We start from the raw sequence: 27836 nt of genomic DNA on the forward strand, positions 1-27836 counted from the left end.
ATGTAGTTTACCTCCACAGAAAAGCACCGCGGAGGCCACGTGATAAATGTACCAATCGGTGCGTTTCCTATTGAGAAACTGCTCCTGGACTTTGGCCAATGAGAAGTCGGCTTCCTTTTTCTCTGGGCTTGGAAGAGTGGCAGTCATGGCGCCACCCGTGAGGTACTGCGTTCCCGGTGAGTGAATGGAACCCATAGCGAGTCCTGGATAGGAACAGAGGCAGGCAAGCTCGATTGCCAACAGCTTTTGGGCAGCCGTGGCTGATGCAGCGTTTTTTCCTGCAGGCGAACGTTTGTGCAACTTGGAGGAGGGCAGCCCAGGCAGCGGCACCTACACCCGTCACGGCTACATCTTTTCATCGCTTGCTGGCTGCGTGACGAAGAGCGGCGAGAACGGCGCGGTAAAGGGGGCGGCCTCCCATCACCTATGTCTCTTAGGCTGCCTTTGATTTCGCGGTCCTTAGGCGAGCGCACTGTGGGCGCGTCTTGAATGCCTCACCAGGAGGCCTTGGTCTTGGAGTTTCTTGCAGCTGTGGTCCCTGCTACTGGGCATTTAGCCAGCACAGACCAGCAGTGTTGGGCACGCTTGGTTGTGCGGCTGACGCTCGGGGAAGGATGTTGCGGGAAGAGCAGAGGCGAACTCAGCCCTTTATTGAGCTGAATGAATCCTGTCCGAATGCCGGCTCTCTGGCTTCATCCGTATCTCCACCTCTGGTCGTGCAGGCTTCTTTCAGCGTCACTAATGCGCCAAGCTCTCCTGCCACAGGGCGTTTAGACGCACGTCATCTACCTGGAACACATCTTCCCCTCAGCCCATTTCATTCCTACCTGTCCTTCAGATAGCCTCAGTATCACTTGCTCAGAGAAGCCCTCCTAGTCCCACTAACTGAGGAACGGAATTGCGGTTTTTGTTTGTTTTGTTAAAGACAAAGAATTGTGTTCCTTTTCTTCCAAGCACTTACCTCAGCATATATTAAACGTTCAGTTCTATGTTCCCCACTAGATTCTAACCCCTACTGGACTTTTAAGATTCATGAAAGCAGGCCCCACCACCCAACCTTCATTGCCTAGCACAAGGCGGGAATGCTCAATAAACACTTGTTAAATGCATGAGTAATACTATCCTCCCCAGTTCCAGAGCCTAACACAGCCTTAACTGAGGATCAGATAAGCAGTCTTTGAAGGAGCAGCTTAAAAACAGGTAGCACAGTAGAAAGAGGACTCCGAATTAGAACACTTAGGTATTGGCTAACTAAACTTTAATTCTGCTTTAAGTAAGAAACACGCTCTCTGGCTTCAGGTTCTTCCTCATCTGTAAATTGAGAGACTTTTTATTCAGTTGGGGAACGTCCTTGACATTGTAAAATTTGTTCATTTAATAGATATCTGTTGAGCATGTTCAGATGCCAGGCTTGGTGCTGACCTCTAGGGATATGATAGTGAGCCAAATACACATGGTCTCTGCTCTCAAGGGACACAGACACAACTGTAAATAAATAAATGCTCAAATAAATGTATGCTTACAAATGCAATGCCTGCTTGAAAGGAATACTACAGGGTACCATGAGAACATGTCATAGGTAAACCCACCGTAGTCAGAGGAAGTGACATTTAACCAATCTAAAGGATAAATAAGGAGAGCTCAGGCCTAGAGTAAAGAACAGGTTGAATAGACCTTCTGAAATGGGAAGAAATTTACTGAGTTGGTGAAACAGAAAGAAGACCAGGAGAGCCAAAACACAGTGAGCAAGGGAGAGATTAATAAAAGATGAGGTTGAAAAAATACTGTCTTTTGAAAAAAAAATTATCTATTTTATACCAATAGCCAATACCATGCTCAAAGAGAAAACTGCAAAAAGTAAACAAGTATGGCCACTGTTACGTAACATCTATTTGGATATTCTAGCCTATACAATAAAATGAGGAACAGAAAGAAGGAGTATAACTTTGGAGGAAAGAGTCAAATTATCCATGATTACAGGCAAGAAATTGGATAGCAAGAAATTCCAGGAAAATCACACACAAAAAACAACTTGTTAGAACTAATCTGAAATGGTTAGATTATGTCTTCTAGCAGCATTCTTCCTGTGACCCTCCTATTTCTTAAAATTTCAAAGGCGTTATGCTCTGGGCTACAAATAAATCTGCAGTCCGCCTGCCCTCATGGCCTCAACTGTGGTCCAAGGCATTTCTGTATTACATTCAACTCACAAATACATTTACCCAAGGCTTAGCCAGAATACTCACATTTTATTGGTTTTTTTGTTTGTTTGTTTGTTTTTTCAGCTTCCTGTTGTGTCTGTGATGAGAGAAACAGAGTCCCAGTTACTACCAGATGTGGGAGCTATTGTAACCTGTAAGGTAAGTTGGTCCTAACCTCCCTACTTAGGATACTCACATCCAATGCTAAAATCCATGATCATGGTAAAACTACACTGTTCAATATGGTAGCCACTAGTCACATATGGCCATATAGATTTAAGTAAAGTAAAATTTAAAATTCATCAGTTCCACTAGCCACATTTCAAGTGCTTAACAGCCACATGTGGTTAGTGGTTGTCATATTGGTCATCACAGAACCTTTCTATTATCCCAGAAAGTTTCATTGAATTTGCTGGTCTGGAGATTTCTAGGATAATGATCAAGGAGGGGAAATTCAGGTTTGCATAGTTCTTTCACAGAACAGGTTTCCTGAGTATGTAGTTTTACCTGTATCTGGAAAACAGGGCTCCAAAGGGTGCTAAGGAGGCCTATCTTTGAATATCTGAAGTGGGACTTTTTTTCTACAGAGAAGCAAGATACTGTAGCATTCCTGTTAAATGTAGTCTTTTAGGGTATTATATGGGAAGTACAAATTAATGCTGTAACTCATCAGTAGCTATAATACATCATCCCACCCTCTGCCAGGTTACATTAACTTGGAGCTCTTAGTTTCTCTATAAGTTGCTCCAGCAGGAAAATCTATGTGTAACTGAAAATAACTGGAGAGGCAGTGATCCAGATATTATGCAGCAGCTGAAATGTAGACTTAAAGTACATCCACTATGTAGGCCTCTTAGTAAGATCTGTTAAAGGTCTAGATTTACTATAATGCCCTCTACTTATGTTAGACATCTATATTTTACAAAATCTGTATCATACTATTTCATTTGATTCCTAAAGTAACTCCATTGGCTAGAGTGGCTCTTAATTCCACTCTGCATAGATCACTTATGCAGGGACAAGTAGGAGTTAACTTGTCTTAAATTCTATACTTAGTAGTGTTGCTTGGACTAAAATCCTGGTAATTCCTAGTTTATTGCTGCCTCCTTAAGCTAACAACTGCTAATACTCTAATGCTGATCTTTTCTCTATTCTATAGGTCTCTAGCATCAATTCACGCTTTGCCAAAGTACACATCCTGTATGTGGGGTCCACACCACTTAAGAACTCTTTTCGAGGAACTATTCGGTAAGAAGTATTCTTGTCTTCACATTTGCCTCAGCACCTGGAATAAGTTTGGAATTTTTAGGAGCAATTGCAATTCCCATTCCTGCCTATTTCTATCCTCTTTGTGCTTTGATTTGCCCCAGGTAGTGTCCTAAGAAAATACTGTAATGTATGAATTAGGACAAAAGGAAAATATTAATGAGGTAGGGCTTAAGGATAAAGCAAAAAGAATTGAGCTGACCTAGAGATTAGCAGTGTGGGATGATTCATATCAAAATAGAAAGCATTTTAGGAAGTACCTTTCTTGAATTTAATATAGGTCAAACCCACGGATTATAGGACATTACAAAGGTTTGTGGATAAAATTGTAGATTTTTTTTCCTGTGGATTCTTTGAAAAGGGACAAACAATTTTGTGAGCCAGGTTAATTAAACTTCTGAGGCCTTTTCTACCCTCAGGATTCTGTGTGGTTCTTTGTTGCTTCTGTTCAAACTCTCCTAAGGCAGCAAAGTTCCTTATCCTTTCTTGTCAAATCTGATCAGCGTTTCTCTAGTCAGAAGTATTGATACTGATGCTCTGTGTGATCCAAGAATGTGAAATGTGGTTTTCTCCCCTCTTGTGCGGCCTGGGGATGCTTCTCAACCTCACTCCTCTGGGTGGCAGCTGGGTCCTAATTGTGACTTGATCTCGGCTTTTACAGTTCCTTGTCTACGAGGCTTCTGTAGGATAATTCTTTCTCACAGGTAATTAATCTTTCTGTTAATTTTTTTATAGCAAGGAAGATGTTCGAGCTACTGAAAAAGACAAGGTTGTTGGTTGGTTCTTTTTTTTTTGGCCTTAGGATTCTTAATCCTTTTACATTATTCCAATGAATTTTAAAGACTTGTGGGAATGTGGGGTCCAAGGAATGGGAAGGTGTCCTTACTGGAATTTATTTATTGCAATTTCCCCAGACTTACTTTGGACCTGTTCAGAGCCACCTTTTGCTCAAATCAGATTCCTGGTCAGGTTACTGGATTCAAAATCTTTGATTTATATGATGGCACTGTAGAAGCAATAAAAGTTATTGGTTGACTTGAGTAATGATGACTTCTACCCTCTGGGATTAGAAAGTAGACTGATTTTACCAGAGGGGTTAATAGTTTCTTGTAGACCTAATCTAGAGCTTTCATTTAACACTTCTGGTCCTTCTTTATAGGTTGAAATATATAAGAGTTTTCGCCCAGGTGACATCGTCTTGGCCAAAGTGGTATCCTTTATTCCCAGCAGACTTGTGGTCCTTTGGGAAAAGAAGAAATGGATGTAGAGAAACAACTCAAGAGGCTATGGGAGGGAAGACTTATAACCCTTTGTTTTCCTTCACCAGTGTTACGTGACTAGATCTCCCTAGGTGATGCACAGTCCAACTACCTCCTGACCACTGCTGAAAATGAACTCGGGGTGGTGGTGGCCCACAGTGAAGCAGGTGAGTGGGGCCATGCTTCTAATTCTTACCTTTTCCTGGATTTTATGGTTTGGAATTAACCCATTATTTTCCTTCATTTCCTTTGTTTTATAATTATTTAGGACACATTGTGAATGTAGGTACGTACTGCTAAGATTAGAATGATTCTCCTTATATAAATCTAAGGAAAAGGGAATAACCCCTATTTATCCCTCCATACGTCAGTGGGATAAACAAGGTTTTTTTCTGTATGTGAGGAGGTTCACTAGGTACCTTGGTGATACTTCAGTTCATACCCAGATGAAAAGAGAAGGGTCTCAGATAAATATTTGGGGTACCAGTTCCAACACCGGCTTTTCCCTTTAGGTCTCCAGATGATTCCCATCAGCTGGTGTGAGATGCAGTGCCCTAAGACCCACACTAAAGAATTCCGGAAAGTGGCCCGAGTACAGCCCGAATTCTTGCAAACCTAAAAAACCACATTTGACCCCAAGGAGGGGGGTAAGCTGTTTCCAAGAGTACATGTATGAAAGTTACAGTAAGATGCCATTGTCTTTATTGATATACCTGGGGTCAGCTGCAACCAGTTCCAGAAAAGTCTGCCAGAAGCTACTCTGTAGGTGGGACATGTTTCTTGTGACCCTTTCCGTGGATTTCATTCTCATGAGTGATAAATTTCTCTTTTGGGGGCTCCATAAACAAACTGTATAATGTTAGGAATAGCCTATTTCTCCTGACAATCTTATGAATACATATTTTTTTGCTGTCACAAAACATTTTTATTAAAAGGATTTTATGGTTTCTATTGTCTTAAGTAGGGAAAGGAATCTAAACAGTGTCATGACATTTGGAGCAGGAATTTGCCTGGTGGCCTCCATTAACTGACATGTGTTAAGTGCATGCTTACTCTGGACAATGCCTAAACTCTATAATCATCTTTATATATTTTTAAAAGATTTTATTTACTTATTTTTAGGGAGAGGGGAAGGGAGGAAGAAAGAGAGGGGGCGAACCATCGAAGTGTGAGAGAGACATCGATCACATGCCTCCAACTGGGCAAAGTGCACAAGGGATCTCTGTATTAATTTTTTTTTTTTTTAACTGAGTCCAAATAGAGGGGAAGGGATAGAGAGGGAGAGAAACATTGATTGGCTGCCTCTTGCACGGACGCCCCACTACCTGGGCATGTGCCCTCACTGGGAATTGAACCAGTGACCTTTCACTTTGCAGCCTGGCACTCAGTCCACTGAGCCACACCAGCCAAGACTTCTTTATATTTTTTATTTTCTTTTTTAAGTACCTCTAAATGAGTACTCACTATGTGCGAGGCACTAGGTCAAGCACTTCATGTACATCCCCTCATTTAGAGAGATTATGGTTTAGTGAAAATTATAGGACACATGTGGTAATTCTGGTAGCATATGAATAGTTCTGAAAGTTACTTGGTAACCATAGTGTTACTGGTAGAGTTCGTACTCTAGGAAATGGACATGGTGCTAATGTAAGGAGGTCAGGAAAAGATTTGTGGCACGAGACAAAAGGAATTAAAGAACTTAGATAAATGGAGATATTCAAGTCAGGGGAAGCCCAAGAAAAACGTAGAAACAGAAATAGAAACATAAGTTTGAGGGGGAGGAAGGCATGAGGGTTAAGCATGGAGTGGTTGCAGAGGGAATGGATGGAACAATGAACTGTAAGATGCCACTTTTTTTTTTAAGTTTATTTGTTTATTGATTGATTGATTGATTGATTTTTAGAGGGGAAAGGAGAAAGAGAGGGAGAGAAACATCACTGTGTGGTTGCCTCTCACTTGCGCCCCCAACTGGGGACCTGACGTGCAACCTAGCCATGCGCCCTGACTGGGAATCGAACCAGCGACACTTGGCTCACAGGCCGATGCTCAATACACAAGATGTCACTTTTTGAGGTGTTTAATTAGAGGATCCCACATTTTCTCTGTGTAGTGACAGTGGTTAAAGGGTGGGCTTTGGGGTCTAGCCTCTAGTTCTAGCCTTGAGCAGGTTAGGTTGTTTTGTTTTTTTAATTAAAATTTTTATTCAGATAATGGTAGGGCCACATGAAATTTTAAGGAATAAGACAGGGCCCTGGCTAGAGTGGTGCAGTTTGTTGGGCATTGTCCTGCAAGCCGAAGGGTCTCAGGTTTGATTCCCATTTCAGGCATATGCCTGGGCTGCGAGTTTGGTCCCCAGTTGGGGCTTGTGCAAGAGGCAGCCAATCAATGTTTCTCTCCCTCTCTCCCTTCCCCTTTCTTTGGACTCAATTAAAAAGGAAGAAAAAGAAAGAATACAGAGAGATCCCTTGTACACTTTGCCCAGTTTCCCACAATGGTAATATTTTGCAAAATTATAACAATCAGAGTGGTGACATTGATATTTGAACAAGTTACTTTTTATTTAAGTCTGTTTCCTCTCATGAAATAGTATGACCTCATAGGATTATTGTGAGGAAGAAATGCATAAAAGTGTTCAGTACATGCCAATAGTATTGTTATGTATCTTATTGCCTTCTATGAAGTGTACTAAATTCAGGCCATATGCTGGACACTTAGGTATAGTTTATTTAGTCACTACCCTACTAATAGGTATTTTAAACTTTACAGATTTTTTTATACAATGCTGCAGAGAAAACACCTATATCTTTGTGTATGCCTGATTCTTTCACAAAATGGGTTTCTAGAAGTGGGATGCTGGATCAGAGAATATACACATTTTTTAAAGATTTTATTTATTTTTAGAGAGGGGAGAAGGGAGGGAGAAAAAGGGAGAGAAGCATCGAGTAAGAGAAACATCAATCAGTTGCCTCTCATATGTATCCTGACTGGGGACAAAACCAACAATCCAGGCATGTTCCCTGAAAGAGAATCGAACCAATGACCTTTCACTTTGCAAGACAACACCCAACCAGCTTAGCCACATCAGTCAAGGTGAGAATATGCACATTTTTAATTTTGTTTAGGTTCTCCCTATCGCCTTGCAGAAAAATGCTACCAATTGATTCTCTCAACAGTGTTAGCCATTTTACTTATTGGGTTGGCCTAAAAGTCCATTTGGTTTCTTCCATAAAATAGGACACAGCCCTGTCTGGTGTGGCTCAGTAGATTGAGCGCCAGATTGTGAACCAAAAGGCCACCGGTTCGATTCCCAGTCAGGGCGCATGCCTGGGTTGTGGGCCAGGTCCTTGGTTGGGAGCATGTGAGAGGCAACCTATCGATGTAGCTCTCATGCATCGTGTTTCTCTCCTTTTCTCCCTCCCTTCTACTCTCTGAAAATAATTAAAGACACGTTTTTAATTTTCACCAGTAACTTTATTTTTTGGATATTTTGAGTATGTTGGCTTCTAGTGGGTAGAGGCCAGGGGTGCTGCTAAATATCTTCCAATGCATAAGACAGCCCCACAGTAAAGAACTATTTGGCCAAAATGTTAATAGTACCAAGAAATTTCACAAACCACTTTTGACATGTTTGATTAGTCACAGCACCCTCTGTACACTGCACCAATCTTTTTTTTTTTTTTTGCATATCAGTTGCATTTTTACCTTTCTTGAAATAATAAAGCATAATATGCCAAAATATTGCATATTTTCTTCCATCTTCAATATTAAAATGACTTTACAAAAATTCACCAGTTTTGGGTTTTTTTTTTAATGCGTGCTGATACGACAGCTGTCACAATAGAGTCTTAACAATATTTTTTAAATGAAGTTAAAGACAGCTAAGCACTACTAAAGCCATCAATATGGAAAACACTAAATGAACTTTTCGGCCAACCCAGTATCTTGGAACTTCAGTGATCCTGGAAAGTAGCGATCATTTTCATTTTACAGAGATAGAAACTAATGCAAATGTTATACAGTTTTTTTAAGTGTCCTATAGAAGAGGATTTGAAGTAATTGGATAATAGCCTTCTTTGATATAGTGCAGACTATGTGTTCTTATCCTTAACTATCCGATAGTGTATTACAAATTAGTTATGTCCCTGTCTTCCCTACCCAGCGCGAGCTTTTAGGGCAGGGTCCTCTTATCTATCTTTGAACCTCCAGTTCCTGGTACTATGATTAACACACAGCAAATACTCAATAAAAAATGTTGATGTGTACTCAGAGCTGACTGAACCGTGCCTAAACAGTGATGTTTAATGATGGTGATATTTGCTAATCTAAAATTGGTTCTAGAAACAAGGAGGATACTGGAGAAGTCGTTTTCAGCCTGGGTTAGGTGAACATCAAAATTGCCTATAAAGCCCTGGCTGGTGTGGCTCAGCAGATTGAGCGCAGACCTGGGTCTCTGGTTCAAGTCCTGGTCAGGGTACATGCCTGGGTTGTGGGCCAGGTCGCCAGTTGGGGGTGCACGAGAGGCAACCACATGGATGTTCCTCTCCCTCTCTCTAAAAATAAACAAATAAAATTTTTTTTAATTGCCTATAAGCTCTAAAGGGGGTTACGAACAAAACAAAACAAAAAACCGGTGCCCCAGCTCTGCTTTCTCATCGGACAGGGTGATCTCACAGGATGAACCCAGAGCAGGTGGTTAGGTTTTTTTTTTCCAGCTCGACAGGTGATTTTGATGTGCTAGCTAAGCAGCACTATCTTGGAAGGATTGAAGTTGTCCTAGTGATAATAGTAAATGGTGCAGGCTTTGTTATTTCCCGCCCATAAGGCAGTGAAAGTGAGAATCTCTTTTAAGTTGCAAGGAATGGGGACTGCTCTACAGCAGGCTCAAGAGATGTCAGGACATAAGAGTAATATTAATCCAAGATGACCATGTCTGACTTGGGTGAAGAGCACTTGATCAAACAAAATTACAAACTTCATATAAGGTCCAGTACAGGCTAAGTAAACTAACATCCCACCAGGCTGTTGGAGACTTAAATTACGCAAAGTCTTCCTAAGGTTCTGTATAGATCAGATAAACTGAACCTAAAAGGCAAGATGCTTAAAAGTATTTAAATTTCAGAATAAGGACCTTGATTTAGTGGAACTAACATTTTTCACCCTGGTTTCACTATTTAGTAGTATACCTTATGCCAAGTTTCTACATCTCTTTCAGCCTGTTTTCTGTAAATTGATAACAGACCTTTCAGTGGTTGTCAGCATTATTTTGTAACATGTCTCTCCCAGTGGCTGGCACAGGGAAACTTCATTCTAGCTTAACACATCTCTTCTTCCTAGTAAGATTAGAGAAAATCCTTATGGGCCCTTATATTCCAGCAACTTCTTCAAGGCCTGAGAGAAAGTAAATGTGATGCCCTTCCGCAGTTGTGTGTAAAATGTAATTCTCCTGCATCAAGCCATTTTATGAGGTGGTTATTTTTGAGGATGTTAATTGACAGGGTTAAAACTTCCAGGGCCAAAAGATGCAAATCAAGTCTACAAGTTACTAATAGAAAAGGATTGGCTTTTTGAAAAACCTGGTCAAGCCTTTACCTTACTCTAAAGAGGGCACAAGTTTCAGAATTTGACTTGACAGTCAAGGAGTATCTGGTAACTAGCACCACTGAGCAAGAGCTATAGAGGCTACAGGAATGGAGAACTCAACCAGGAAGACTTGCCCACCCTCACCCTCAGCTTTCCAGCCTGAGGTAGAAAACCTAATAAGATACACAAATTTGGATGAGGCTGTAGAAAGTTGTGACTGGTTGTCCTGAAGCTCTTCATCTGTCACACAAGGACTTGAGTAATGAGCCGTTTCAAGTTGAATGTTCAAACTGATTTCCTCAGACAAGAGATACTACACATCACACAGAAAATATTGCACATGACTCCTTTATTATACTGGTCTGGAAAATATTTAGTAGTTATGCTCAAAATGCGTGCTGCACCCAAAGGGCAGGGCCAAGCAACTGGAACACGATTCAGAAATCAGATAGTGAAAGACACACATGGACATGATCAGGAGACATTTCACTGCCATGAAACAATAAGGCAGGGGAGGAATTCTAAAACACACAGCAGGATGAACTCCTACCCTGTACACGTCAGGGAGCTTATCCCACCCTGATGTGAGGAATGGCTTACTTTGTGATGATCACATGTGGGAATATTTCAACCGCCACTAGAAACCCCAGAAGGGTTTTTGTATTCTATATATATATATACACTTTTATTGTAAAAGTAAATGCAACACGTAAACATTCAGGATTGATCCCAATCTTTTGGAGCCAGCTTTTCTGAGACCAGGGAGGAAACATTTGTGAATCACCATGCATTCATCTTCCACTGGAATGACTAGAGCCCCCCAGTCAGTCACCTGACTACAGAATAGCACAGGACTACTCTTGGGAACACAGAAAGGCTCTCTTGCCTCTCCTCATTGGTCACGCCTTAGCATAGCTCCTCCCTATCCCTCTACTCAAGCAGGTCCTTAGTAATTAAAAAGAAAAAAAAAGCACTAGCGAAAAATCAGTTACTACTTCTGGACTCTTGATTAAGTGTTCTCTCGGCTTGGACTGAGGATCCATGCCCCAGAGGTGCCATTCTGACTAGATTGCATGAAGGGAGTAGGTGTGAGAGACAAAATGGCTAAAACGAAATTAGGAGCCACTGGTCCCATCTGCAGCTACAACTTAGAATGCCTACAGATGTGGTCAGTGTGACATGTGCACAGGAGAGATGCAGAGGAATGGGATGGGCAGGGAGGGTGCCCTTGGGAAAGTAGTCTGCCTGTTCACTTTCATTTCTTGACCTTGCCCTGGGCAGCCACAGCCTCCATGGCTTTACGGACGGTCTCTTCATCCCCCAGAAACTGCATGGGCTTGATGGGCTTCAAGTTCTTGTCCAATTCATAGACAATGGGAATACCAGTCGGCAGGTTCAGCTCCATGATAGCCTCTTCAGAGAGACCTGAAAATGCCCACCATGATTAGCCAAGCAAGATATAACTCCACAGCACCCCTTAAAGTTTACTATTTATCCTCCAGGTGACAAAAGGCCTTGGTGGGAATTAAAACAAGATGCCCTTTCTGATATTTGAAATAATGATCTGTATTATATAGATCAATCACCAAGGAATGCCCCCAATACTTTTTTCTCAGCCACTGAAAAGCAGGAAAAAGTATGAAAAGTGTGTACCACAGATCTATCTCCCAAAGTGGGATCCAGAAGCCCACAGTGGAGAAGGACTTAAATGTATCTCAAATGTATTGTGTAGTCCATTCAGGCTGCCAAAAATCAGCACATCTGGCCTCTAGATCCTCAGGTGAAACAAAAATGATGCAAATTGGAGCCCGCCAGGTGGCTCAGTTAATTGGAACATCGTCTGCACACCAAGAGATTACAGGTTCAATCCCCAGTCAGAACACATATGGGAGGCAGCTGATCAATGCTTCTCACTCACATTAACGTTTGTGTTTCTCTCTGTTTCCAGCCCCCGTAACTTCCTCTTACTCTAATATTAAACATATCCTCAGTGAGGATTTTTTTTAAAGATACAAATTGAGATTTATGTGTGAAATTGTGCCAGGCTGTGATTAAAGTGTGATTAAGGAGGATTTTTATCAGCAGTTTCAACTGGCAATCCCAGTCCAGAGGTAGGCATCTCTAACTTTAATGTGTATCTGAATCACTTGGGTAATAGATGCAACTTCTGAATCAAGTCTGAAGTGGGATGGGAGGTTCTGCATGTACAAGTACCCAGGGGGTCTGGCCACCTCTGCTTCTCCAGAAGACACTTTGAGAAACAAGGGTGTGGGGTGTGTTTCCTCTAGGAATCAATCCAGACTATCTCTAAGGCTAACAATATGTCCAGCCCTTTCCAGGTTTCCTTCATACTATGTAAGTAAATCTCTGATTAGTGGCAGTTCTACTTTATCCCTCCTTGAGGACCCCTCTAAAAAATGTACATACCCTCCAGATGTTTGACAATGCCCCGAAGGCTGTTGCCATGGGCTGCAATCAGTACCCGTTTCCCCTCCTTGATCTGGGGAACTATTTCTTCATTCCAAAAGGGCAGAGCTCTGGCAATAGTGTCCTTCAGACTCTCACAGGAGGGTAGCTGATCTTCAGTGAGGTCTGCATACCTGCGATCCTAAACAACAACAAAAACCCCAGGCTCACCTGTTATTAGCAGTTGTATCTGTTCTACCCATTCCTCACCCCCTAACGGATCAAAATGAGAGGCAAAGTTCTCTCCCCAGAGCATAGAATGAAGCTGAGAGCTTGGGAAAGAGATCCTTACTACCCTGCCCCTCTCTCCCCCGTCACCCACTACTAGGAAAACTAACAGTTCACAAGAAACACAACATAGAAAAAAAGAAAAAGACTCTTCCCAATTGATTTTATCTTATGCTTAGGAAGGCCCTATCTTATAGAGGGGTTGTACACAATATGGCAATGGAGATATTTTTTAAAAAGAGATATTGCGCCCTCGCTGGTGTGGCTCAGTGAATTGATCACCAGCCTGCGAACCAAGGGGTTGCGGGTTCGGTTCCCAGTCAGGGCACATGCCTGGGTTGTGGGCCAGGTCCCCAGTTGGGGGCACATGAGAGGCAACCACACATTGATGTTTCTCTCCCTCTCCTCCCCTCTCTCTAAAAATAAATAAATAGATATGTTGTTTTTACGTAACATAATTGGATCAATTAAATCTTTTAACAAATGAAGGCCATTCCTTGGAGAGGGGATTACAAACTCAATGGGACTAGGCTGCACTTATAAAAGCTAAAGAGTGAGGCCCAGAGTCTCACCCCTGGCCCCAAGTTGAGTGAGCCAAACCTCACTGTATATATACTTGTACTACATACCTTACTGATGTTGCTGTAGAAGGGATGGTCAGGCTCCATTGGTGGTGGTGGGACATCGTAGGAACGCCTCCAGATCTTTACCTGGGCCTCGCCATGCTTGGCAGCTGTTTCTGCTTTATTAAGGCCAGTCAGACCCCCATAGTGCCGCTCATTGAGACGCCAAGTCCTCACTACAGGCAGCCACATTTGGTCGATGGCATCCAGCACTGTCCAGAGAGTCCGAATTGCTCTCTTCTGTACAGAGGTGAAGCAGATGTCAAACTCATAGCCGGCATCTGGAAATTGTAAGTTCAAAGTGCTAAGTTAATCAGGTCCACTCTGGAGTCAGAATTTTCTTACATATAATATCTGGACAAGTAGTCGAAGTGAAAAATATTGGGCTAACTATTTAACTTTGTATACTCCAGTAGGAAAAACAATATTGTGCCTTCAGGGAAGACGAAATTTGTTGACTTAGTTACAGTTGACGACATACCTCCCAATGGTTCCCCAATAACATGTTTAACCCAAGGCCTAAATGTACTGTCAACTAACTAACCTGCCCTCTGTGCAACTTTCCCTAATCCCCAGAATGCTGTGCTTTAAACACATTTTAAGAATTTATTTTGGCTTCAGTTCTTTCAAGAAAAGGCCTAAAAACTTAGAATCTCTTTTAATAATATTTATAGGGGGCTTATAATCGGTCAGGCACTGGACTAGGTACTTGTATTTTATTTAGTCTTCATAACAATCCTGAGGTTACAATCCTTAAAACCTATTTTACCAGATAAGAAAAATAGAGACTAGAAGAGTTAAGCAAATTATGTAGTCACAGCTATTATCTTAAAGAGATTAAAACCCAGGCTGTGTGTGACTCCAAAATCCAACTAAAAACCACCATCTCTAGCTACCTTCATATTTTCCTAAACCCTAAGGATCCTGATGTTGGTATTTTAGATAGAACTGTCACTTCTGATGGATAATTACTAATATATTTCAGTCCTCTCTAACCTCTGGTCTAGGGTAAATGTGATTTTTGAACTCCCAATAATTAGGACACAGCAAGGGCTCCTAGAGGATGCTGATAAAACTTTGTTGCATGAAATTATATTTTTACTATGGAGTGGAATTCCCATCACAATCTCTTCATCCACAGTTCCTCTCTGCGATAGTCTAAGTGTCAGCCTGTTCCTTAGTATCCTGAGAGGAAATATACATACGTAGGTCAATAAACCAAGTTTAAAAGAATCCACTCAATGGAGAGAGCAAATGCTGCGCCCTGTCTGATTCACTTAAAAGCAAATCTCCACACAGCAGGTACTGAGGAGTGGCAGTCAAGTTATGTTGGCCCAACCAGTAGGTTACAACGATTAACCTCAGTTCATGTTTCATGAAAAATTCTCCCTCCCACTTTAAAGGGGGATATGGCCCTTCCTTATGTATTAGACCAAGAAGGCAGTCCTATTTTCCTCCATGAGGCTACAAGGCCCTCTTTGAAATTTAGCACACTTTCCTGGATATTGCCTCATATTGAGGTTGCCAACAGTCATTAATGAAATGTGAAGTGAATTCTCCTGCCATTCAACTAAGAATGAGGCCAATAAGAATTTCCCTGATGAGAGAAGAAAGGATTAATCACCAGGAAACCACCACCACCCACAAGGGAAGAAGACAGAGCTCATCACTGAGCCTCAGGACAAGTCCTGGTAGACTCAGCTACCATCTCCTCCCTAACCTTAAGGGGAGGAAAAGAGCCCCAATAAAAGGCTGAGTCACTGGGAAGCAATGGCCCATAGTGCAAGCCTCAGCTCCCATGCTGGCTGAAAAGCCACTGGTTCTTTCACCATAATTATTTCCACTTGCAATGGAATACAAAAATGGGATACACAAGTAGGTCCCCAAGGAGAAAAGCAGTTTCCCTTAGGACTCTTTTAACAGAACTCTAAAGCCTCTTCCTTTAACTTGCCCATCAAAGCAAGCATAGTCTAGGACACTCCCAGGGATGGATTTGCTAGTATGGTGTGGTAGGGACTCCATCCTCCCCCAGGAGCAAGATTGCAAGGGAAAACTCAATTCTCACTAGCTTCCTCCTGAAATCAGATTCAAGAGTCGAAAAACCCTACTATCACTTAAAAGCTCTGGTGAATTAATGTATTTTAGGTCTTACACATTTTTTTTTAAGTAATCACAATGTATTTGAGCCAATTCTTTTTATTTTCTTAAGACTTATTTATTTTTAGAGAGGAAAGGAGGGAGAAAGAAAGAGAAACATCAATATGAGAAACATTGATTGGCTGCCTCCCGCAGACCCCCAACCAAGGACACACCGAGAAACCCAGGCATGTGCCCTGACCAGGAACCGAACCAGCAACCTTTCGGTCCACAGGCTGGTGCTCAATCCACTGAGCCACACCAACCAGCGCAAGGTCTTTATATTAGATTATCTATAAAGGTCTTAATCGGTTTTTGCTTTTATTCTTTCATTTTTTAATATACACATCTGTAATGCCTTTAGTAGGTATTAAAATTTTTAATGGGACTTTTTAAAAGTAATGCTAGCTAAAAAATAAAATAAAACTAATGCTACCAACATTTACTTAAAAACTGAAAGAGGGTCTGTTATGTTAACAGATTACAGATTTAAACTTTTGATCAGTCTTAGAGGACAGCTACAACTTCTTTGCCGTCAGGAAGCCACCGCATACCCATACAGTTCTTCCTGCCAGGCAGCAGGAAAGAAAATGGCCTCCTTGCCCAGCACTTTCCTTTCCCCGCCTCTCCTAAACAGTGTGAGGTCGCACCAGCCATCCCAAAGCATTCACACACCTGCAGCAAGATTACATTTCCCAGGCTTTCCAAACCTTTGCTTTATTTCAGAAGCATGTGCAGTGAAGACAAGAAGCTAGAGAGCAACCTGGGGCCAAATACCGGTTCCACATCAACGAGGCATCAGTGACCCTTTTAAGTGACTGTTTCTTTGTCCAGAAGTTAGAAGGGAGCAGGGCCAGACCTGGCCAAAGCGCCTCCTCAGTCCAAAGATTCTTTGGCTTGCTGGCAGCAGGAAATGCTCCCTCAATTAGCATTTCAAAATCACAGACCTGTCTGCGACAGGGAGCAACCCTGCCTAGGCAAGCTTATCTCACTGCCACTTCCACCTCTGCCCAGCTCCTTGGCCTGCAGCCTACCAGTTTCTCACACCTACCGTTACTCAACCCCAGAACTGAGCCCAAGGTACTGGACTAGGAATAAGAGCGTATGACCTGGGACAACTAATCTTTCCAATTCTCACTATCCCAACTATTAAAGAGGGCCAGGAAGGAATGAGATGGGGAGGGGCAAAAATCTGTAGTATGCTTCGTGGGATTGCGGAGAGAATCAACTCAATCTATTCATTCATTCAATTACATTTGCGGATACATGTGGGGCACAGATTTGTGGAATGCTGCTGAGCAGCAAAGGCCTACACAAGAACATGGATTTCTTGGTATCTTAATGTCTGCTGAATCCTTCCCAGCCCCGCATAACTCCCTTCACAGTGGGAGATAAGCGTGTGGCCTATCGCTTCACAGGATCCGCAGCAGCCTCTTAAAAAGGCTTGGTTACAGACTCTGGAAGACATCGGGCATCCAATTTAACAACCTGTCCCCAAGTTACTAAATGCTCAGGCTAGAAAGGAGAATTTCACAAGGCGGTGTCGTGAATAGAGCAACCCGCTGCGAGGCGGTCCCCCCGGGTCCACTTCTTGGCGCGCGGCCCCTCACACTCTACTAGGTGACCTTGAGCAAGTCGATGCCCCCACCCAGGACCCAATTTCTCAGTTGCGAAATGAACTGCTGGAGAGACGAAGCCCAAGTTCTAGGGACCCTCTCCGGGAGGGCGCGGGAACGAGCCAGGAGACCCTGACCGAACGGTGCCCGCCCAGGCCTTCGCACCCCCACCCACAGCCCGGCCCGCTCCGCACCTCGCAGCGCCTGCCCGCCACGTTTCGCCTCTTCGTGCCCCGCCGGGCTCAGGTCGGCGTCGTACCAGCCGCTGAAGCGGTTCTCCAGGTTCCACGCACTCTCGCCGTGCCGGATCAGCACCAGCTTGTAGGCGGCCATGGCGGCAGCTCCCAGTGCGATGCAGACTAGGGCTTGCCGAGATTCCGGAGTGGCAGGCCTGTCCCGGTCCCCGGCCGCGCCTGCGCACTCGCGCCCCGCCAACCAGCTCGAACACACTTGCTAGCCCTAAATCTTTCCAGTCGCTGGGAACCACGGGCGCCCGGCGGATGTGCGCATGCGTTCTGTGCAGGCAATGGGGCCGCTGCAGGGAGGGGGTGAGCTGTGATACGCCAAGGCGCATGCGACCTCTGCCGTGGGCCTGGCGTTCGCCACGGCGGTCACGGAGCGCACGTAAGCGCTCCGGACGGCGGGACCTCTGGGCTACGTTGGGGCGCGCGTGCCGGCCAGAGTGTTCCAGAGCCAGGCTGCCCTTCTAGTACGGGCTATCATTCATAAGCCTCTCTTTGTAATAGCCCTTGTCACTTGAATCGCTTTTAGCTCCGCCACACGCAGAATTTGATTCAAACGCGAATCTTCACGCTTTCATTCTATTTGCTCTGTATCTTTGAGCAGTTCGTAAGACCTCGCTTAGCGTCATCTGTAAAATGGACAGCATAAATACTTAGCGCGTGCCCGTCCACCTGGAACATGCTCGGTAAATAGTTGTACTGATGTCATTTCAGTGGACTGATCTATTTTACACATAAGAAAGCTGGCGCTGACTGCTGGTTCCCAAGCCATGCTTTTCAACGGCAGAGCTGTTTATCCCACATCTAGCCTCTCACAGCTTTTAGACCTCCTGGGTCTCCAACAGAGAAGCCCTAGAACCCTTCAAATATTCCAGAAAAAGGAGAGTCTCCGCCTGTTCCTCCACCCAATCAGCAGTTTAAATATGTGCTTATGTGGACAGCTCTGTGCTGCCTGTGCCACAATGAAATTGTTGTGTGATATATTTTCACAGAGATTCTAGAACGGTTTTTAACCTCCATTCATGAAGTAACTACTATGTGCCAGGCAGTGTTATAAGTGTTTTTGCAAATGTTAACTCATTTACTCCTATGATCGTAATGATCCTATGACGCAGGTTTTCTCATTACCGATGAGGAAACAGATGAGGTCATTTGTCCAAGGTTACAGGAACCAGGATTCAAGCCTAGGCTGACTGGCTCCCAAATCCATGCATGTTCTTACCTGCTACTCTCTATGGCCTCCACATTTTAATCATTTGTTGACTTTGAAGAGTGGGAAGGCTTTGAGAGGCAGAGAAAAGGCACTTTGGGAACAACATGAACCAAAACACAGAAGACTGGCTTGTAGATAAATCAAAATAAGTGCTACTGTTTCTTTAGTGTGTCAAGTTTTTTAATGCATTAGCTCAACGCTCCAACAATTCATATAGTGTAGGGCCTGTTACAGTTCCATTCCACAGATGAGAAAACTGAGACCGAGAGTAATAATTTCTTCAAAGTCACAGCTCAGAAGTGGATGACAAACCAGGGCTCTAATCACAATGTTCCACTGCCTCTGTCCTCTGCAGCTGGGAGAAATTGCTATTTCATGACTGGAGAGGTAACTGGGATGAATTCAGCACTAATAGCCATACAAAAAGTCCAGGACTGCAAAGCAAGAACTGTGCTGGAAGGACTCCATGTTCAAACTCCAGGTGTGGCCCAAATGAGAGTCCTTGAAAGACTTCCTCTGACGAAGGTCTCCCTCTGGTCATTTCTGCTGCTTGGTCATCCCAACCCTGATGCCCAGGCCCTCCTAACCCTAATGTCCAGGCCCTCTCAGGGAGAGCTTAACATTAGCATTTCAGACTGTACTTTTTGTCCCCTGCCTCGCTCCCAGTCTAACTCCTGCCATGCTCCTTTCTCCTTGCCCTACTCTCTGCCTCTATTCAAGACTTCTATGCTCTTGTGTAGCTAGGTCTCACATTTCTCCAATGAGTAGAAAGTGTGAGAAAGGAGAGATCTGAGTTCAAATATGCCTCTGTTTCTGATTAACTGTGGAGCCTAAGATGTGTCACTCAGCTACTCATCCTCAGTTTTGCCCTCTGTAAATTGGGACAATAAGCATATTTATATCCACTTAAAGCACTGTTGTGAGAAATAAATGAGATGATGTGTGTGGGAAGCATTTTGCGCTGTGCCTGGCAAATAGTCATAAATAACAAATATATAAATTTATAAATATATAAATAACAATAAATAAATAAATATATTGTGATCAAGAAGGCAAAAAAGATTTAATGAAGGGCACCATTTCAAAGGGCATGAGCCCTGGCTGGTATGGTTCGTGGATTGAGCTCCAGCCTGTGAAACAAAGAGTCACCAGTTTGATTCCCAGGCAGGGACATGCCTGGGGTGCAGGCCATGTCCCCGGATGGGGCATGCGGGAGGCAACCAATTGATGTATATCTCATACATTGATGTTTCTCTCTCTCTCTTTATCCCTCACTTCCTCTCTTTCTAAAAAATAAATAAAGTCTTGAGAAAAACTCTTTATTTATTTTATCTTTAGAGAGAGGGAAAGGGAGGGAGAAAGAGAGGGAGAGAAACATCCATGTGCCCTAAGTATCAAACCAGTGACCCAACCCTTCGGTTCATAGGCTGACGCTCAATGCACTCAGACACACTAGCCAGGGCAATAAATATAGTCTTTTAAAAATTAATTAATTTTTTAAAAAAGGGTATGAGTTTGGAGGTCCATGGACAGACTTCCATGCCAACAGGGTGGAAGGGGGTGGCTTGCTCAATGGGATTGTAACTGGGATAATTAGGATACTTTGGGCAGGAGGCCAAGAGCATCTGTGCCATCAGTCTTGGGAAGGAGTTCAGGAATCCTATTTTATTTTATTTTTCACCAACCTTCTCTGCCTTGAAGGAGTCTATCATCTCCTTGGAATTCCAAGGAACTCTGATAATTTTATGAGCCTCACAGGATATCTGTCTTGATCATTAGAGTTTTGTGGGTGGTTTTTTGTTTTTTGTGTTTTGTTTTAATGTATGCATCAGATCTACTCGACTAGAAACTCACTGAGGATGGGCACATGCACTTAGCATGATGCCTTTCCCTTAGTAGACTCCTTCAGTATCCCTGACGGTCTGAACTGGAAGAGACCTTGAAAATTCTCAACTGTGAGTCCCCACCTCTTGGCATCCCTAGTTCTCATGTAACAGATGAGGAAAGTGAGGTGAGCCCCTCAGAAAATAAGGAGATAAGAAGAGGACCATGTTCATCAGTGAGAAGCCAGAGATGATCTGCAGAGAAGGGCCCCTAAGCTGGGGCTTTCTGTGTCATGAAGAGAGAGGCAGGACCCCGGGGAGATAAAGAGAGTGAGAGGGATAAGAAGGACCATTGTGAGGACCATCAAGGCTTTGCAGCAGGAAGTCAGGATTCATGGGCTTCCATTCAGCATCTATCACAGCAACACAAATCTGGGAAGAAGCTTAGAGCCTAGAAAGCCAAGGTGATTTCTCAAATGTCAGTAAGGGTAAGGATAAACCAGTGTGTTTTTGCCTGCCACTAATTTATTTTATTTTATTTTAATTGTTATCTCTACTGAACACAAGACACACAGACATTTGTCAAGGCTGATTTCTGGGCTGTTTCCAGACACATTCACATAGTCTGAGAACAAAGCAGGTGCAAGAGGCTCTGATCACAGAATAGCCTGAGACTCCTAACCAGGTCATTGCCCTTCCTCAGGGAGCAACTGTAGCCAATAAGTCCCTTTATTGCATGGCGTGTGGTCCTGGGTATCTGTGCTCTCAGAGTCTTCTTAGCTGTCATCTCCTGAGCCAGAGGCACTCATGCATGAGGAGCCCTCATCTCTGCCAGGGGCTTCCAGTCAGCCTCTAAACCCTTCAGGCAGATAGCTCCCCTTCTACCTCAGTGCTCTAATTCTTTGGGCCTCAGGGAAATTCCCAGGACTCTAACAGCGTTCAGCCAGCTTATTGGTTAAGCAGCAAAAAAAAAAAAAAAAAAAAAAAAACCCTCGGACTATTTACCCTTCACTATCCCTTAAAACAATAAAGGTCCCTCTAAGCCTTCCCTTCCCATTTATTTTTGCCACAGAACAGTATCTTCCTTTTCAAGTGCCAAACATTGAGGGAAAGACCCAATTCAGAATTGCAGTGGGGCAAAGCAAGTCTTCTGTTGAGCAGAAGGAGGGGCAGCTGCCATTCAGCCCACACACAGGACTCCCTGTCAAGACACCACATGTCTTTACTTGTTGAACATCTTGTAAACGCTGCCTGATGTTCGGATCTCCTGGGTGTGTGAGGAGGAGAGGATTTCTACCTTGGAGAGGGAGTGACTCCAGATGATGGTGGCTTAGGCCTCAAGCCTCTGAGCTCCTAGGAAAGAAAGAAATGCTTCAAGGAGAGGTCTAATGCATACTCCAGCCCTCTCCAGTCACCACCTGAAGATAAACCGAGATGGAACTGATACTACTGGAAAAGAAAAAGGGGAGTTCAGCTGCAGGCTTATGGCTTCTTAGGACTCTGCTGAGAACAACCGCACCCACCCAGCCACATTGTTCTGAACACAAAACCTAGCCCAGCCATACATAGTACAAGCCCTTCTCTCTGGATTATGAAACTCATTCAGTCTCTAAAAAGAAACCATCAGGGACACTCTGGGCCTTCTGCCTCCTGACCCTGCATGTGATAACTGTGATGATAAAAATGCTCAAAGTTGGGCAATAAGCAAACCCTTTTGATTCTTCTACTTTCCTTCACATAAAACTGTTTTCCTAGTCTACATTTTTAAAAAATTTAATTCTAAGTACAAAACAGGTAGACAGTTTGTTATTTGGGAATAATTTGTATTATGTTTAGGGAACGGCTGGGAAACTAGTAATGTATTAGTCCAGGATCTCTGAGAAGCAGTTGCCAAGACAGAATTTGCAGAAAGTGTATTCCAGGAAATGCCTGAGACAGGAAATGGGGAGGGAATAAGACAGGGCTGGCAGAGTAGGTGTGGCCCAAGTGAAGGGTGGAGGGAAGGAAGGTTGGGTGTGTGGAAGCATCTTAGGCTGTAGTGCATTTCTGAGGGAGATTCAGCCAGGCTGTTGGGGGAATCCTTGAGCCAAAATCACCCTTCAGAGCAGGCCCTGGTCTCCCATGACCAGGCCAGCATTTGTATCCTTGATGTAGGGCTACTGAGTCATGGCTGGACAGCTCTTGGGCATCAGGACCTCTGTCTAAATCCCATGAAGGGTTTCAGAGTGACCCAGCTGGGGCCCTTGGTCAGTCAGCTGGTTGAGATCCTAGGGACATATTCTCATGGCTGCCACAAGTACATTCAATAAATTTGTCAGAATGTTTGTAGGTCAGCACTTAGTGATTATTCCCTGAGGAAAGCTATTGATGGTACTGTCAGCAAACAGCAAGGTGACCAGGTTTTCAATATTCCTGTTAAGGATTTTGCTAGAAGTAGAGCAAGGATGCCGTTATATTTTTTTCTTTCTTTCTTTCTCTTTAAAGATTTTATTTATTTATTTTTAGAGAGAGGAAGAGGAAGGGAGAGAGGGAGAGAAACATAGATTTGTTGCCTCTTGCATGCCCCCAACTGGTGACCTGGCCTGCAACCCAGGCATGTGCCCTGACTGGGAATCAAACCGGTGACCTTTTGGTTTGCAGGCCGGCACTTAATCTACTGAGCCACACCAGTCAGGGCAGTATTTCTGACTGCAGTGGAGGAAAATGCCTGTCTCCTGTAGGTGACAACAGGACCTCGATAAATTTTTAGGCATCAGGATGCCAGCCAATCAGCAACAGCCACACTGTGGTTTGTCCAGCCTAAGAAACATGGGCAAGAAAGAAAAACCATCAGAAACCATCATGAGTTCCTCAAATGGTTAAACATGTGTAACAATATGATCTAGCAACTCCACTCCTAGATGTGTCCTCAAGAGAAACAAAAACATACGTTCACACAAAAACTCGTACACAAATGTTTATAGCAGCATTATTTACAATAGCCAAAGGTGGAAACAACCCAAATGTTCACCCACTGATGAATGGATAAACAAAATGTGGTATCTCCATACAGTGGTATGTTATTCAGCCATAAACAAGAATGAAGTACTGATAAATGCTACATGGATGAACCTTGAAGATATGCTTGGTAAAAGAAATCAGACATGCCTTGCCCGGGTAGTTCAGTTGGTTAGAGCATTGTCCCAATACATCAAGGTTGTGGGTTCCATTCCCAGTCAGGGCACATGCAAAAGTCAACTAATGCATGTATAACTAATTGGAACAACAAATTAATGTCTCTCTCTCTCTCTCTCTCTCTCTCTCTCCCTCTCTCCCTCACCTCTTCCCTGCCTCTTTCTCTCCCTCCCCCTCTCTCTCTTCCCTGATCTCTTTCACTCTCTCCCTCTCTCAAATCAATAAATAAAAAATTTAAAAAAAAAGAAGTCAGACACAAAAGGTGATATATTGTATGATTCAATTTACATGAAATATCCAGGATAGATAAATCTATAGAGATGGAAAGTAGCCTAGTGGTTGCTTAGGGCTGGGGGGTTGAGGGGTGATAAATAAAGAATATTGGGTTTCTCTGTGACATGATGAAATATTCTAAAATTGACTGTGGTGTCCTTACTGGTGTGCCTCTTGGGTTGGGCATCGTCCCACAAACCGAAAGGTCACTGCTTTGATTCCTGGTCAGGGCACATGCCTGGGTTGTGGGCCAGGTCCCCAGCTGAGGGTATACGAAAGAAAATCAATTGATGTTTCTCTTGCACATTGATGTCTCTTTCCTTCTCTTTCTCCCTCGTTTCCCTTTCTCTAAAATTAAATAAAATCATTTAAAAATAAAAATAAAAGTCTCAGTCAGATGGGCTCGGAGATGCTCCTGGAAGTCCCAGCACCATGGCCACCCAAGGAGAACCCCAAGTTCAGTTCAAACTTGTGCTGGCTGGTAACGGCAGCACGGGGATAACCACCTTCGTGAAGCACCACCTGACGGGGGAATTTGAGAAGAAGTATGTAGCCACCCTGGGTGTGGAGGTGCACCTGCTAGTGTTCCACACCAGCCAAGGGCCCATCAAGTTCAACGTGTTGGACGCGACTGGCCAGGAGAAGTTCCATGGGCTGTGCGATAGCTACTACATCCGAGTCCAGTGTGCCATCATAATGTCTGATGTCACTTCAAGAGTTACATACAAGAGTGTGCACAGAGACCTGGTGCGCATGTGTGAAAATATCCCCATTGTGCTGTGTGGCAACAAGGTGGACATCAAGGACAGAAAAGTTAAGGATTAAGGCAAAATCAATTGTCTTTCACCAAAAGAAGAACCTTCAGTACTACAACATTTCTGCCAAAAGTAACTACAACTTTGAAAAGCCCTTCCTCTGGCTTGCTAGAAAACTAGTTGGAGACCCTAACTTAGAGTTTGTCACCATGCCCGCTCTTACCCCACCAGAAGTTGTCGTGGACCCTGTGTTGGCAGCACAGTAGGAGCACAACCTCGAGGTTGCTCAGACCACTGCTCTCCCAGGTGAGGATGACGACCTGTGAGAATGGGACACTGGAGCCCAGCGTCAGAAGTCTAGTTTTATAGGCAACTGTCCTGTGATGTCAGTGGTGCTGAGTCTTTGCTGCTTTATTATATCGCTAAGCAGAACCTGTGCTTGATCTTTGGAATGCTGAAAGATGAATGGGTTTTGAGTGAATGTGGCAGTTTAGAAATACCTTCCTTTGTTGGAGTTGCACACTTAGCTGTCTTGGAGTGCAGTTGTTTCCTCGTTGAGCGTCAGCTCTAAGACCGCCGCAGCCACATCACAACATTCAGTGGTGAAACCTTGTTTGTTACTGTCATTCCTATTCCTTTTCGTTTAGAATCAGAATAAAGTTGTACTTCAGATATCTAAAAAAAAAAGAAAAAAATTTTAAATTAAATAAAATTGACTGTGGTGATGATTGCCCATATCTGTGACTATACTAAAAACCATTAAACTGTACACTTTAAGTGGGTGAAGTAGATAGTATGTGAACTATATCTCAATAAAGTTTTTTAAAAAAGCTTTAAAGATTACTTAAAAAAAAGAAAAGAAAAGAAAAAAAAACAGTAAAACCAAATAAGCCTGGCCACCAGAAGCCATTGCTCAATGGCAGGGAGGTGGGTGTGGGCGGAGAGCTTTGAGGGATCTAAAATGGCTGCTGTGCTGCAGCAAAACGGCTGTCTCCTTTTAGTGCCAGTCCTGATACAGCTCGAATCTCCCCAGACGGTTCCAGGAGTGACCATTGGGGGTGCAGTTAGTCAAGCACACATGGTTCTACATGTGGTTCTTGCTGAGCCAAGGGAGAGACATGAAGGAGGGATGAAGAAGAGGCCCCAGTGGAGGCAGGGACAAAAACTGACTGTGACGTCTGGGCGCCACACTCTGTCTGGTGGTGCCTTACATCTCTTTCCCAGACAAGTGACTGGGAGTCTAGGTTCCTAGGTCCCATTTCTGATTTGATATGTGACCCTGGGCCAGGGCCCTACCCTGCTATAAAATGAATTTCCCTGATCCCTGTATTGGGAACCCTCCACCCCAGGATCTTGGAGGGAGATGACAGGAACTGGGGCTTACTGCCACAGCCTGGACCAGGTAGGTGCCTCACCACCCCAGGCAGCCTCTTATCCTTCTGGAGATTTATCCCCTTGAGCAAACATGGTCCACTGTTAAAGTAACCGTGGGAGGGTGAATGATTTGAGCTAGCGAACACTTGAGAAAAAATAAAAAGTTCTCATACCCAAGGAAAGACTTCCTGTTACCATGGCAATGAGTAATCACCCCCACATTTTAAACCATTTAATCAGTGACAAATCATCTTTTAACTGAGCAATCACAATTTGCCTCAGTGGGCATGCTACTGTAAGCCAGCCAATCAGCAACAGCCACATTGTGGTTTATCAACCAATCCCTAAACTCCCCTCATCTGAATGTGCCCACCGCTGACCTTCACACCTCCCAACACCCAGATCACTGTTTTCCTCTGCTCAAAGAGATTGCATTTAATAGGCATTGCTCTGCCTCCTTAAGTAATAGATTCAGCTTTTTCACATATTGAGAGGTGGTCTTTTCCTCAGACACACTCATATTCTGGAACATTGCCTTCCTGGGAGTAATTTATCCTCACTTCTAGGGCTACTGCTAGCCTCTACCGTGTCATCGGTGAATTAGAAAAGTACCAACCTTTCTTCTAGACAAGGCCCCAGTGGCGACTGGATTTCATTTGAGGAGATGGGGGAAGGCTGCAATGTATTAAACTAAAAGACTTCATTTCCCAGCCCTTTCTGCAGCTAAATTCAGATAACTTACTAATTTCTGGCCAATCAGCTGTAAGTGGAACTTGTTGAAGGGGATATAACTTGGCTGGACAGTGAGCCTTTTGGCTCTTCCTCCCTTCCTTCTGACTGAGTCCGGACATAAGCCTGGTTGTGAATATGATGGTTGGAGCTCCTGCAGTCTATCTCTGGAACACTGGGTGACACTGAGGATGGAAGTCACACAGCATGGACAGCAAAGCAGAAAAGTAGAGGAATCCCAGGATCCTGAAGACTGTGGAGCCACCATGCCATCCTGAACATCCCATCTACCACCTTATTTCCTGGATATGAAGAATTAACCCTGTGTGTGTAAGCCACTGGAGCCAGGTCTCTGTTATAGCAGCTGAACACGGTTCCATACCAACAGAGGGTCCTGACCAGAATGGGGGCAGGGTTGCAGTGGTAAGTGAAGAAAGGTTAAATTTTGGGGTAAGGGTGAATTTTTGAGCATCAGGATGCCAGGTTAGAGTGGTGATCATGCTGTTTCTCTTCACCCAGACACACTTCTGCCAGTTATGGATACCTCCTGTCAGGTGGGAATAAGGGTAGACTTCACCTTGGGGAGAGTCTCGGCCTTTGAACAGGAGCACATCTGCCAATCCCAGATTTCAGTCCTTTCCACACTGGGAAGGAAACATGCTTCTTCTTTAGCCCATCAGGCCATGTGCTCGTTCCCTCAGACTTACTCTAGAAAACCAGCTCTTTTACCAGAAGCTCTTCTTTGGCTGAATGGAATGTTAATGCCTCAAAGCTGAGGGCCACATGGTCTTCTGCAACAGTGATGTCTTAAGCATGGTGCTAACCATTCTGCACACATTATTTCATTTTAGCCTTGGAACAGCAGCCCCATTTTTAGA

At 43.7% G+C, this 27836-nt stretch overlaps 2 protein-coding genes and 1 pseudogene across 3 annotated transcripts; 2 read left to right on the forward strand and 1 right to left on the reverse strand.

Annotated features, from left to right (window-relative positions):
• Positions 1 to 95: 95 nt before the first annotated feature.
• Positions 96 to 5674, forward strand: EXOSC1 (exosome component 1). 2 transcript variants are annotated; one of them, XM_090277901.1, is made up of 8 exons: positions 96 to 176; positions 285 to 400; positions 2286 to 2360; positions 3361 to 3449; positions 4203 to 4236; positions 4627 to 4677; positions 4809 to 4893; positions 5239 to 5674. In XM_090277901.1, the coding sequence occupies exons 1-8, from the start codon at positions 146 to 148 to the stop codon at positions 5343 to 5345; spliced, it is 588 nt and encodes a 195-aa protein (XP_090134027.1). In that variant the 5' UTR covers positions 96 to 145; the 3' UTR covers positions 5346 to 5674. The 2 variants fall into 2 exon arrangements, with proteins under 2 accessions (XP_090134027.1, XP_090134028.1); XM_090277902.1 differs by lacking the exons at positions 96 to 176; positions 285 to 400 and having other exon boundaries at positions 2296 to 2360; positions 4203 to 4243.
• A 5590-nt stretch (positions 5675 to 11264) lies between these two features.
• PGAM1 (phosphoglycerate mutase 1) lies at positions 11265 to 17859 on the reverse strand. Its single transcript, XM_090277903.1, has 4 exons — positions 17570 to 17859; positions 13630 to 13904; positions 12734 to 12914; positions 11265 to 11731 (listed from the first exon to the last, which is right to left on the reverse strand). Exons 1-4 carry the CDS (start codon positions 17706 to 17708, stop codon positions 11562 to 11564), a joined length of 765 nt encoding a protein of 254 aa, XP_090134029.1. The 5' UTR covers positions 17709 to 17859; the 3' UTR covers positions 11265 to 11561.
• Positions 17860 to 24532: 6673 nt separating this feature from the next.
• LOC150009905 (GTP-binding nuclear protein Ran-like) lies at positions 24533 to 25181 on the forward strand (annotated as a pseudogene).
• The last annotated feature ends 2655 nt before the right edge of the window (positions 25182 to 27836 follow it).

This window comes from Furipterus horrens, unplaced genomic scaffold (genome assembly GCF_987537825.1).
Source record: "Furipterus horrens unplaced genomic scaffold, mFurHor1.1.pri manual_scaffold_5, whole genome shotgun sequence".
NCBI lineage: Eukaryota > Metazoa > Chordata > Mammalia > Chiroptera > Furipteridae > Furipterus > Furipterus horrens.